At 42.3% G+C, this 13,596-nt stretch overlaps 1 protein-coding gene across 2 annotated transcripts; it reads right to left on the bottom strand.

Moving 5' to 3' along the window:
* Nucleotides 1–4,716: 4,716 nt before the first annotated feature.
* LOC118307371 (protein downstream neighbor of son homolog) lies at nt 4,717–12,947 on the bottom strand. 2 transcript variants are annotated; one of them, XM_035629898.2, is made up of 13 exons: nt 12,364–12,947; nt 11,729–11,803; nt 11,414–11,614; nt 11,089–11,267; nt 10,426–10,501; nt 10,240–10,342; nt 9,786–9,894; nt 9,062–9,214; nt 8,720–8,918; nt 8,572–8,641; nt 8,283–8,407; nt 6,981–7,140; nt 4,717–5,709 (listed from the first exon to the last, which is right to left on the bottom strand). In XM_035629898.2, the coding sequence occupies exons 1-12, from the start codon at nt 12,808–12,810 to the stop codon at nt 7,000–7,002; spliced, it is 1,878 nt and encodes a 625-aa protein (XP_035485791.1). In that variant the 5' UTR covers nt 12,811–12,947; the 3' UTR covers nt 4,717–5,709; nt 6,981–6,999. The 2 variants fall into 2 exon arrangements, with proteins under 2 accessions (XP_035485791.1, XP_035485790.1); XM_035629897.2 differs by lacking the exon at nt 4,717–5,709 and having other exon boundaries at nt 6,224–7,140; nt 12,364–12,946.
* Between the last annotated feature and the right edge of the window lie 649 nt (nt 12,948–13,596).

Below are 13,596 nucleotides of genomic sequence, written 5' to 3'. Positions count from 1 at the left end.
AGATCTGCTTTCACTTTGACATTAAAAAGTATTTTCCCGTTGATCACTGCCAAACAAAGAGAACATTTTGAAATGGACGTTGATTCCGTGTTGTTGAACAATAAAACATTAAAACTTCCAAAGGGGTAAATGAGTTCAATACTTTTACAGGCACTGCATACATCCACACATCTACAGTCCTATGGAGAGTGGACAGATCATGCCTACAACCATACTATTAAATTATAGGACGTCTAAAATGATGTCTTGCCATAAAGTGCCATCCCCATTTTCCTTCAGGATGTGCAGTGCAACTCACCGTGACCAGCGCCGTGTCTCAGGATCGGGGGTGGGGTCTGATTGAGAGCTCGTCCACTGTGCTCCCACCTGAAACCGTGCACCGACTTGGAAGGACCAGCTGTCAATCACGCTCTAATCCACGCTAACGGTGCTTTTTTTTTGTTTTTGCCGATTTTGCTCTAAATGAGACCACAAATTTACATAATGAATATCATGCTGTATTGACGAAGACTTGAAACTAGCAACCTTGAGACAATTAACTCCTCATAAATGGAAATTATCATGAATTAAGTCAAAAGTTGCGTAATTTTCTCACACACAGCAACCAGTGGAGTCGCCCCCTGCTGGTGATTCCAGAGAATGTAGATTTTGGGCTCTTTCTCCTCACTGGATTTATTTTCCGGATCTGGTGACTACGTCCATTTTTACACACGGTCAATGGTTCATATTTTATAATCAGACTGTTACTTGGTCACCTGGAACTAACAGGATGTATTCAATTAAACCATTGTGTTTCAATGTATGTGTGTGTATGTGACTACCTTTAATATTGCTTAAACACGTTTACGGAGCATATTATCCTCTCATTAACTGCGGCTGGCACTCCTCCACCTGGGTTACAGAGCAGCACAAAATAATCCTTTAGATGCTAAATTGCTCTTACAAGTGGCAAACTGAGCCATCTGCTCACAAGGCGCGCAAAGCAGAGAGTTTGAAGCCCAAAGGAGAACACATTTATCTCTATTCCCCTTGATATTTGCTCGTGCCTGGAAAAAAAAATAGGAAAGAAGTAATGCATTTGCATGTTCTGCTCAACAGGTAACTCACTATTAACACTGCAGGTGAAATGACTGGGCTTTAATAAACGATAAGCCTCTGCACTCATCATTCAAATTCATTGTGAAGAGGGAGGGCGTCAAAATGTCTCTCAGTTTCATTATTTGTCTTTTTAATAATTCTCCTAAAAAAAAAACACAAACAAAAACTCTCACACATGCTACAGGGGTGGCCGGGAAGTTGATGCTCTCCCCTCCGGTGCGGTGCTTTACTGCCACCTAGTGTCGTTAAAGCAGTACTGATCCTCAATAGTTGAAAATTTGACCCGACACAAATGACACAGTGTGGTCCACAGCTACATAGTGTGTACAATCTCCATTTACATTTTTAGTCCCGTGTGGACGAATCAAGCATGCACTGGTTCGCATGAGCAAGTGTGACAGCAGTATGGGGCCAACAGAGAACAGAAGAAAATTTGGTCCTCCGACGCCGCCACAGTGGTTCCTGGGGGCAGAGGGCGAAGAGGGCGAAGAGGCTCAATTGCAGAGGTCAGTGCTGCAGCATGTGGCGAACACGCCCGGTGTTTTGACGAAGCCCTGACACACGGCCATGTTAATGCACGAGCGGAAGGATCGGTCTGGAATAATAAAAAGAAATAGTCTACAGTTGTCACCATCACATTTCTCAGGTGGTTTAGATGTCAATTAAATGCTTAGTTATTCCCACAGGTAGAAATCCAAAAGCAATAATTAGTCCATTATACATTTGCACTAGTTCATACTGGACGTCCAGATATAACTTTATGAATCACATCCAGTGTTTTGTTTCCTAGATTTAATTTTCTCCAAAGAAGAATGCATTTTTTTTTATTTGGCCACAAGATGGTAGCAGAGCGGCAACCCCAGGCAGCAAAAGGTGCGAGGAGTGGTCATCCTTTGTTTTTTTCCCCCCTGTGGCCTGCGGGTCAGGTTGATAAAACCAGGTCTATGGAAGCAAATCTGTCTCACCAGAATTTGAACGGAACTGAATTTCTACTAGTGAATTTTTCAGCATTGAAATTATGCATGTTAATTATTTGTTTGCATCTGCTTCAAAATTTCAAAAACAAAATTTCACTTTTTTTTTGAATGTTCACAAATTCATTATGACAAAAAAAAAATTCAAGCTATTAAATTCAAATCATATAGATTCTAGTTGCTCAAATTTCCGATGGGCCGAATTGAGATCTCGAAATTCGGTGTTAAAAATAAATAGAACAAAAACACCCAGTGTGAACTCGAACCAACAGCCAGCCAATCAAGTCACAGTCACATTTGCATTCTGAAATACCGTTACCTAATTCAATTTAATGTAATTTGTAAATGTAATGGTTGCAATATATCATATAACATGCATGTACTGAAATATGGGAGTATCTCCCAAAGTTATCGTCTTTCAAGTGTGAAACCTCTCTCTTTGTGTTGCTGCAGCTCAACACGGGAAGCATTGTCTGTGGAATCACAATAAGGAAACTTTTTTTCTCACCTGGCGGGAAAGAAAACATGACGGCAGCGCAGGCATTGGCAATTCCTGAACAGGTCTGGGTGCTGGTGGAGGTGCAGAGATCGTTCTCCTTGGAGAAACAGAAGTTACACTTCAGAGCTTCACCTGGAAACAAAACACACACACACACACACACACACACACACACAACGCACCATTATGAGCATTTGCAAAAACCAAACAAAAGCTAAATAAAAAAAAAACACCTGTTGCAGGATAGGAAAGGAATCATTGAAGCCCCTTTCCCTAAACATTTAGAGAATCCGAACAGCTCTTATAACGGCTGCCGGTGAAATACTGACGGGCATTTTTAGGATTAAGTTAAGTTTCTAAGCAAATTTGAGAATTTGACCATATGCCCTAGGTTCTCTGTTTAGTAATTTTTGAACTCGTTTTTTTAATCTCATGCAAAACAATCAATCTGCTTCACACAACAAACGCAGATTCCCTTTCTGGGTTGTAACAGCAATATACAATCCACACTGTATTATTACTAAAGAACAAAAGAATACCTTGATGTAGAGTCAGCACGAGAAGGATGGCACACACGGCAGCCTTCATTTTATGATCTAGAACTAAGAGAAAACATAGATGTACTTTTAGGGAAAACTTGTTTTGTGGTGGTGTTGCTGAATTTATTTAAAGAGAAGCTTGACATAACAGTACAAACTACAAAAAACAGCATCAACATGGACAGTTAATAAAAAGTGCACACCAGAGAGAACTACACGCACAGAGACGGGTTGTTACCTTGTGCTCAGATGTAAACGGTTCGTCCCTGTGTTCAGCAGCAGCAGGAGTTCTGGCTTTACTCTGGCTGCCCTCATTGATTTTTTTTTACTTTTAACACAATTGTAACCGGAAGAACCCGCCCTATGTCAGCGTCGCGATTGGTCAGGACTGACGGTGACGCAACCGCCCTTCGCGGCAGATCACACGACAGGGCCCTCTCCAATCTGAGCAGTGTGAACTGTGGTGATTTATGTGGTGATGAGAAGTCCAGACTTGATGCAGCGTGTCACTGTGTGCAACGGCAAAGTGACAAACCACTAACCTGTCACATCTCCCCGAGTCGGCCTGATCAATTGTGCAAGTGCAGTAACATCTGATGCAATGCGAGAAATGAGGAATGATCAAAACTGTTTTAAGTTTTAATGATTAGTAGATTATCACAAACCCCAAATTATAGGAGAGGGAGAAAAATAGACTTGTTAATTCTAAATGATTTTTTTTTTTAAAGGCAAAGGTGGAAGGGTATCTCCAACACATTTTCGAAAATCCCTCTCTCTCTATATATAAAAATTAATAGAGACAATCTAAAGCTTATATTGATCAGAAAATGATTCCCCATCACATGATGTCACGAAGAAATAGGAAAATTATGTCGTTCAACCTTTAAAAAATGCAATTTTGACACGACCTAAAGCCTGAATAGTCAGTTGGTCCGCAGGGACAATGCACAACAACATTTCACGCAACACTTCCAAAAGCTTATCAGCGAGTATAGGAATGACATCGTGACTTATTCAGAATGACCAATCATTTCCTCATCGTCAATTATGAAGTGATTTGATTTGGGTATGCACAGTAAGTGCCCTGGGTATGCGTCGCCCCCTCTGGAGCTTTTCATTTTAGATGAATTTCTTATTAATATTGAAAAATAAATAAAAAGATATGTCAGTAAAAGTCATTGGTGCACTCTTTTACATTTACCGTGAACATTATCAGAGCTGGATGCAAAGCTGGGCAAATACCCAAGATTCCTTCATTTGTAAATGAACAGTTGGTCTTTCTGCTGATTGTATACTTATATAAAGCATAATCATAATAGTCCTCAGGTTGGGAAAAACCCGCAGGGAGTGAGTTGGCACGACCGAGGCCCTGTTACTTTCTCAGGACCGGTTGCAACATCGCTGACTTTGTCAGTGAAGCAAGAGACGAGTCCGCCTGTTTACGTTTCCCCGTGTGACCCCCTCGTTGGGAAATTCATGCCTCTCCCCGACGATGTCTCACTGCAGTCAGATGCAGTATTTCTGTCATGATGATTTACTTCGAATTGTTCAGCAGTGATGCATTTCACATTATGGACGACCAAAGGGGGCAGTTGCACTGAGTGGACTTTGTTCCCTCAATGGTGTTTTTATTCATACAACGACCACCGCTGACCTCAACGTTCACATTTTCCTGACAAGCAATCTCTTGTGCTTGACGACTGTTTGTCTGTCAGAGGAAAAAAGGTGAAAGTAGTGTGGCATTGTCGCAGAGCCACACAGCCTTTTAGGGAGAAGTCTGGATACAAGATACTAGATTTTTTTAACACATCTTTGAAGGAGATGATGCTTTCACCTGTTTTTGTTGTTTACACAAAACCTACAGACAAGGATTTCCACGAAATGGGACAGTTGACATTGTACTGCAGCAGACATCAGAAATTTAGAAAGAACACAAATATAGAAACATACAAATGTAGCCCTGTGAATAGTGTAGAAATCTAAAGATAGAAAAGGAAACATATGTACAAATAAAAGAATATGGATAGGTGCATGGGATAGCTTTGACACTGTTCTTTTTTCTTATGTTAATCGTGTAGTTTTGTTTGTCTAAAATGGCAAAAAGGTAGATTATCATATGAAATTTTTTATATGTAATTACGGGATCAATAGAGTTCATCTATATATCTATTCTTGTGTTGTTGTTTTTCTTTTTTGGGGGAAAAAGATGAAGTCAATTAATTCAAGTTCTGTAAAGTATCAAAGAAAAACAGTATAATTCCAGAGATAATGCACGAGGTGCGATCTAGGAAAAACAGCATGTGAATCAAATGTCTTCCCTTCCTTATTCCCCTTTTTCATCTTCCTTCTTTCTTCTACTGTTCCCTTTTTCTTTCTGCCCTTCTCTTTTATTGAACTACTTTTTACTCATCTTACCACAGATTCAGCAGCTGCGGTGACATGTGGTGACCATGGGGGTTGCCTCCTTTCTCCTTCCACTTCTCTTTTTTTTTCTTTCATCATCCTTCGCTTCTGTCTCACCTCCCTACTCTTCCCACTGCAGCTCAGGCTCCAACAACCTTCGAATGCAGTAATCACATACGAGATACCCACAGGTGACCTGTTGAGTTAAAAAAAATTTAATCAATAAGCGAATACTGTTATTAAATAATGACCTGCTTTTTCTTTTTTTTGGGATACCTTAAAGCTCCACTGGCAAGCATGTGTTCTTTCAGGACAGCTGAATAAGTGCATTTGTTGATCAAACAGGATATCCCATTCTTAACAAACCCGGCTCAGCAAGTTGCAACATGTGCTGTTAAAGGTTGCACAGGAGACTACACATCAGTGAAGGTGTTCTGCAGTTTTTCTAATTTGTTCAACTTTGCACCAAATTAACAACTTTTAACCTCATAAGTTCTTTCTATGTCCTTTCACTTCCTAATTAAAAGGGATTTTTTTTCTCATCCACAGTCGCCGAGTGCTTGCTCATTGGGGGAACTGTTTGGGTTTCTCTGTAATGTTATGAGGTCTCAACCTCACAAAAGTGCCTTGAGACAATGTATGTTATGATTTGGCGCTATACAAATAAAATTTTAAGTTTGCAGGTCAGACACTGGTCATCTTAAGTGATCTAGCGTGGTTTTAACAATTTATTCGAGCAAATAAACTAAAGCACACAGAGACAATCTACACAAATTAGGTACTTTAAATACAAATATTATAAAGGTTTGGAATAAACATATATATTTCATGCAATAGAATACAGTTGTAATTTCCTGGTATGCGTTGTTCCATCCATCACCCCACCCATTTCAAGAATTGATTTGTTTTAATCCAAACTGAAGTTTTTCAAAAGAAGAAATTGTCGACTTCAAAACTTTGGTGACGTGTTTAATTGTTTGTTTTTTTATTCCTTCTGCCATATGTAAAAAGTAGAAAAATTGATTATTTTCTAAAACTTTAAAAAGTTGAGCCAAGGCATGCATCACCCAGTAAACAGTGAAAATTTCAAACTACGAATTGGTGTTTATGACATTGCATTCTGAAAGAAGGAATAAAGATAAAGGTACATCCGACTGTCCATAAGGTTTATATCATCAGTCAGAAAATAAACTGTAGCTCATACATGATATAGTCTCGTACGATTGTTTTTGGAATGAAGCTGGCAAGAAACTGATTGCATCGCCAGCACTTGATTTATCAAGAGAGAATCCATTTCCTCGAAAATAAAACGAATTAGAAACGAATGAAAAGCATTTTTTAAACACGCTGCCTGAACCATACATTTATCTACAATAAAGGACATTTAGAATTACTACATCGCACAAGATCAAAGCTTTAAAAAAATATTAAAATCTGCTTTTTAAATGACATTGTAAATGCACAAACGTGCTGATGCCGGGCGCCTTCAGTTCTTCCAGGTGTAGCTGTAGTTGTTCATGTTGAGGTGCGTCAGAGCGGTGCTGCCCAGGCTCGGGGGCGGTTGCAGCTGCTGGACGGAAGCGGGATGGAGACCGCAACCGGACAGGTCCGCCGAGCCACCGGTACACTGCGAAACGCACAGGGACAGCCGGGGTGAGTGCGTGTTCGGCAAACGACCACCAGGGGTCAGATAGGACACTGCTCTACTCGGGAAAAGGCGCGGAGGTTTTTCTTACTCGCCACTGATTGCGTTTAAAAGTCAGGTGACAAACCACTGTATATAAAGATGGACTTCTCCACTCCCCCCAGTTGTACAAAAGTTGATGCTAAAATATCTCGGATCTTGACGTCATTTGTAGCCAGAGTCTGTGCTCAGTAGCGATGGCGGAGTAATGCCACGGAGTCGAGGTCCCGGCGATGCACGCGCTCGACCAATCGTGAATCAGTCTCAGCTGTCAATCAAGACGTTTCACTAGCATTTTTCTAGCATAAAAAAACTCATTGTAACCGAACTAACTGGTGAAAAATAACACTTGGAAAGATTTATTTAACGTGTACATCGATCAATGTGTACTTTGATCAACTAACATGGAGGAGGCGGGGTTTATGACCTATACTGCACCAGTTTAGTGATCACGATGATTTTACTACACTTTTGTTGAGATGTCATATGGTCCATCTTCCTATACATGTTATCAACCAATACCAAGTCCGAGTAAAATGTGTGACGGACAGGCGGACGGACCTCCGTACAGACAGACACAGAGACTTTAATGGTCCCAAACTGGGACAATTTTTTTTGAAATTTTACAGACCAAAGAACAAATCGATTAATTGATAATGAAAATAATTGTTTTTGCAGCCCTAAAGTGGACATGTTCATACACCAACACGTTTCCAACACGTTTGACATTGTTAGCAGGTTGATGGAATTGTTGAGAAAACATCAACCTTAAAACGACATACACATTTAAATATTTTTTCTCAATACAGGCCTTTCTCTACGTATGTCATTTTTTACTGCACATAGATTATGAGCTGCAATGTGTTTATGTTTTCTACTATATGTTGGTCATCATGATAATGAGTTTAAAGAGTATAAAGAATATTTGAGGGTGTGGGGGGATTTTCCATTCTATAAACACATTCTCACTTGGTCGTGAGGCCATTTTATCCAGTTTTTTTATCAATTAAGTTGAGTTTAATGTTTTCTGAAGCTGCTGAGCGCTGCCCGTTTTCTACTCCATTAGAAGTGCATTGCTGTCTTACCTGTTGCTTGGCGGTGTTCATGACAGCAGTGGGCGCGTGCGTGTAGAGAGTAGCTGAGAAGTTTCCCTTCTGCGATGGCCGAAGAAGGGTTGTGATGGTGTGCAGCGAGGAGGGGAGGATAGGTCCTGCAGGAAACACAGAAAAAAAAACTTGGATTAGGCCTTCAGGAATTTTAAACACTGGTGCTTCACTATTAAGACATAGTTTTCAGTTCCAGCTGTATCTTTAAAATCTTAACAGTACCCATCTCTGGTTTAACATAAACGGATCAGATCCTGCAGATGTGTACCTGTGATCTCCAGGCTGCTGATATTCTGGTACGTAGAACCAACCTGGCTTTTCACGTTCACACTGCGGGCCTGAAAACACATGCACACACACACTCAGTCAGATGAAGACATAACAACAGCTATGCGAGTGCATGTGTGTGTCAATACCTTCAGTGTGTGCATCGTAGCTCCTCTGAAAGCCATGGGCGCCAGCAGCGTCGGCGGAAGCCCTGCCTGGGAACCCGCCGCGGCCACCACACTCTTACAGTTGATGAGGAAGTTGATGAGGGTGAAAGTGTCCGGTCCCTCTACGCACACCACAGACTCAGGTTTATGGTCCAGAGACACCGTGTGACCCTCCTTACGACTAGAAGAAGTGGTCAAGGAGTTTTGACTACTGCTGCTGTGTGACGTGGAAAAAAGGGGGACATACAGTTGCGTCTGCTACCTTCGACGGCGCGAGCAACGCTTAAGGAGCTTCAGCGAAAGTCGTGTGACACTTGAGGATACAGTTGTATGGAGATGCTATCTGGCTTCTTGATCTTGTCCTGGACTCCCATCTCCACCAGCCAGGAGAAGCTGCTGTCCTCATCTTCGTTGTATCCGTCCTCTCCACCGTCATCGCCTGCCCGACAGTCTGCGGCTTTTTTCGGCTCAGAGCAACTGCGATGTATACAAAAATGATGCCGATCATAAAATGGGCGTCAGTGCCTTAATCATCTTTGCTATAAGCCAGGTGTGAGCCATTTACAGGAGCATACATATATTTGTCTTCCTCACAGATCATGCATTCAGTGTCGTCCTTCTCAGATATGATGCAAGTTGATTTATCACTATTTTAATAATAATAATAATAATACAATTAATGTTTGTTGTATTCTTGTTTTCTCTGACAATCCCTTGTTTAATAGTAAAAAACAGATGTTTTTCAGGCAGATAGTCAATGATGTAGATTTGTGGCAGTAATAGAATCAGATGACACATCTGTTGATATTCACTTTTTTGTACATAAAATAAACATCAACAAAATAAATCATGAAATGGACTGTTAACACTTGTGTCTGTGTACACAAGAACATTTCCCAGTTTTAAAGTCAAGGTGGCGGTGCTCACGACTCAAACCGAGTTTGTCATTTGACTGTTACTTTCTTTTTGTCGCCCCGCCAAAACATGTTGCTTTTGGTTCATGATGAGCTAAGTGGAGATACAGGGGACGAAAGGAAAACGCACTCACTCCTCCGATATCTTATCGTGCTCTTCCTCCTTCCCCTGGTGCTCTGCCGGGTTCTGGTGGTCCTTGCTCTTCCTCATCTCCTCCACTAGAGGGAGACTGAACTCTATACCTGACCAGGGGAAAAAAGGAAAAGTTAACAAGTTAAACAAATAAGAAAGAAAAATGGGGTAAAGATGAATGTGTTAAAACATTACTGCACATTAACTTGTACTTTTTACTTTTTTCTATTTGACATTTATAATTGTGTAAATGAAGCAGATACTGCTTTGGTCAGTCAGTAATTATACATAAAAAAGGAAGAACAAGGGGGAAAAGTGGCTGCATAGTAATGGGGAAATTCTGTACAGGTAGCTGGAAATGAATCCCGGACCTCACAGACTGAAAAAAGTATGCAACATTCCGCACCAACCTGGGTATTCTGTCAACGTATTTATGTGTGGAAAGAAGTGACTACCTTCAGCCTTCATTGCCTCCCGGAGACCTCGAGTTGTCGGGGAAATCAAGGCGGTGATGGCAGCAGAACCCCCGAGACCTGCTGCCCTGAATAACACTGTGAACTGACGACAGAAAAAAGAACGCATTGTCACGGGACGTTGTGTGTTCTGGTTTGGGAGACAAACCAACAGACAAAAAGAGCTACCTGATAGGAGCAGATGTAGAAGTAAGGACACAGTCTGGCCTTCAGCAGACTGTAGAGGGATGACAGACTGACTGACCTGTGGAGGAGAGGCGAAGAGAGAGAAAAACACTGCGATATGAAAAAAAGGCTGGCACTGAACCGCGTGTGTGTGTTTATTCACATTTTCACTCATTCTTATTCAACTTGTTTAAGTTCTATAATGGAAAATCTGTCGGCAGAGAAAAGCAGCCTTTTTATTCCTTTTGAGTTTGAAGTACTTTCAAGTAGTTGTGCAGAGCAGAAGGAAAATTGTGCTTCTGTCTCTTGAGGGAATCAGAACAAGGTTTGCACACGCTTTGTAGTTTCTAAAAGACTTTTGAGCCACAAGTCTTTGCCGTGGCAATCAACGTTCAGCGGAGAGACAATGCCGACTTAAAGCTGGAAAATTATGTCAAAGGCACATTTCACGGTCAATGTTTAAACGTTCACACATTTGTTCATTAGCAATTCAAGTTATAAACGGGAAACTTTGATCGTGACATGGACAACTGACAAACACACACATAGACAAACCCAACCCTGTTTTGTAAGATTGATGGACACATGGGATCCACTTGAAGTCCTTGTCTGTGGACCTGTGTTTTTTAGTGTGGCTAAAGACGGATTGAATGACTCCAGCCTCACCATTCTCTCATGAGACTCTGTTGCAGAGATGTGTCTTGAGCCCAGGGGGTGCTCTTCCCTGCGAAGCTCCTCTCAGCATTGATCCTGGGAAACAGAGAGATCCAGGGCAGGGAGGGATGCTGCCAGTAGACCAGACTCTGCTGGAAGGCAGAGCGGAGCTCCGAGCAGGACTTAGGATCCTGCAGGGGGAAAGGAGGGGATTCACTTAGTAGCCGTTGAAAAGAATTCTCGCTAAAAGTGACAGCACATGGTGAAAACCCTCATCTCGAAGACATGGGGATACTCACTGTGATGTCACATGTAATAATGACCCCAAAAAAGCTACCTGTAGACTGTGAGGCAGCGTGCTAAACTGAGCTCTGCAGTGCTGGCTGAGCCCCAGCGCTTCCTCCTGGGCTTTGGGCTGCTCGGCCCAGGACAAGGACAGCGGGGAGGTGAAGAGCAGGCGAGTCTTCAGGCTCCAGTCTGCCGGGTACTCTGTGCAGACGGGAGGCGCTATGGAGGCAGGAGCGATGGCCTGGGGACTCTGGACAGAGAGCGGGGAGAGGACAGGTTGAACATGTACAAAAAGAGGTGGAGAGAAACACCTTTGCATTATAGACTATACAAAATAAAGTACGGAAGAAAAAAACCCTCCAACCTTCAACAGTGTACTTTTAACATCTCCCTCCTCTTCTTCAAAAAGAGAGTCGTCCTCGGAGAAAGTGAGACGCTTCTACACAAGAGGACAGACAAGTGAAGATGGTGAATGGAAAAATGGAAATGGATGGCAGCGAATAATACATACAAGGCATTATTTCGAGTACGTAACTGATTTCGCAATAAAAGAAATATCCCAGAAATATGTCGAAATTCTGAAATTTAACTAAATCAACAAACATGAAGTGTCAGTCAGAAAAATTTTAGGAACTCTGATGAGGAATTTCAAAATGAAGGCGCCTTGATTGTAGTTTTCAAGGGCATCATCGTCATTTAATTAAAGCACACGTTTACACAGACCAGTTCCACTTCAGACTGGTGGCAGACCACCACCCACACAGTCAAGCAGACAATCTCAGGTCTGTTTCCGGTTTCCACAGACCGAGAACTGACCGGAAGTGTCCTAGTAATTCCAATCTGAATCCAGTGGTGACAATGGCTCATATTTTTATGGCTTTTATTTTGAAAATTCCTCATCAGAATGCCCTGCAATTGTTTGAGGGCCATTCATATTAATAGATTTAAAAAAAAAATTTTTTTATGTCTGGTGTGTGAGATGCTGGAATCACAACCAACCTTGCTGGAAATCTCTCGCTGCTGCTGCTTCTCTGCCTCGGTCAGACTTTCCCTGAAAGATAAAACTCCCTGACACACTCTTTTTGTTGACACGTCCTCGCCCGCCTCCCTCTCCGCGCACCTGATCGCCTTCGGACTGTCGCTGGCCTCGGCCTCCCCGTCGTCGTTGTAAATTAGAAACTTCTTTCTGGGGCTGTGCGTGTTTTCGATGTTTGCGAACGGGTTCCGGCGCTTGGTCCCACCGCCGCCTCCGGAGCTGAACAGCGGTCCCGGGGAGAAAGGCCGGACACACGCCGGGGATGAGCCGCTTTGTCTCGGACTGCCAGCGGAGTCCCGGCCGCTCGGGCCGGAGCAGGCACCGGCGTCACTCCGGGCTCTCTTCCTTCTCATTCGCATGATTTCCGCGGGTCGTTTGAAGCTGGGTGAATACCCCGCCTGCTGAGACATGTTGACGAGGGACGGTTCGAGCGAACTGGCTCACGCTGAGAGACAGAACTGAGGGAACGACAGAAGACGAGACCCGCTGCCGGTGTTTTGTTATTGCGCCTTCCGCACTATACGAAATTGGCGCGCAGCGCGATGACGTAGAAAGAGCCGCGCGCGTTGCGTTTCCGGTCGTGGGAAAACGAAGCTTCCGCTCACAGACTTCAGGCATCGGAATGACATTTCTATCAATTTCCAAATTAAATATGCACTTTTCATATCAAGTCACTTGATATGTAGGCCGTGTAGGCTATTTAACTTATAATTCAACTTTTAATTAGGCTTTTACATTTTTTAAATTGTTGATAAAGTCAACACCTTTTTAGTTAATTGTGCAATTGTGTGTTCACTTGTAAAAGCATCTGAGTCGTGATGCTTTTAAGGTTCTAGATTAGATTTCTCTCTTGTTTTAAATGACTCACACTCCTTCTGCTAAATGTAGGAAACAATGTCACATTGTTGCAATGGATTCGTTAATTTTTGTAAATATAAAAAAAGTATATGATACCAAACCATTCCACACATCGCTGACGCCCTGATTCACAGCACGACTTCACACAAAGTCTTTGGTTTTTTAGTGTCTCACATATAAATATATAATCTCTAATCCGTCATGGACTTGCCATCACCACCTCTGTCCCTCTGTCACAGTGATTAATAGGACATTATGTAAATCACGACTCCCTGTTAATTTCGTCCACGTTTGTCATTACTGTGGGTGATCAATCACATCCGAAGCTCAGCGCGGCG

Source organism: Scophthalmus maximus, chromosome 1 (genome assembly GCF_022379125.1).
Source record: "Scophthalmus maximus strain ysfricsl-2021 chromosome 1, ASM2237912v1, whole genome shotgun sequence".
Taxonomy (NCBI): Eukaryota; Metazoa; Chordata; class Actinopteri; order Pleuronectiformes; family Scophthalmidae; genus Scophthalmus; species Scophthalmus maximus.
The sequence above is the reverse complement of the archived record's forward strand: the minus strand, read 5'-3'. Positions and strand labels throughout refer to the sequence as shown.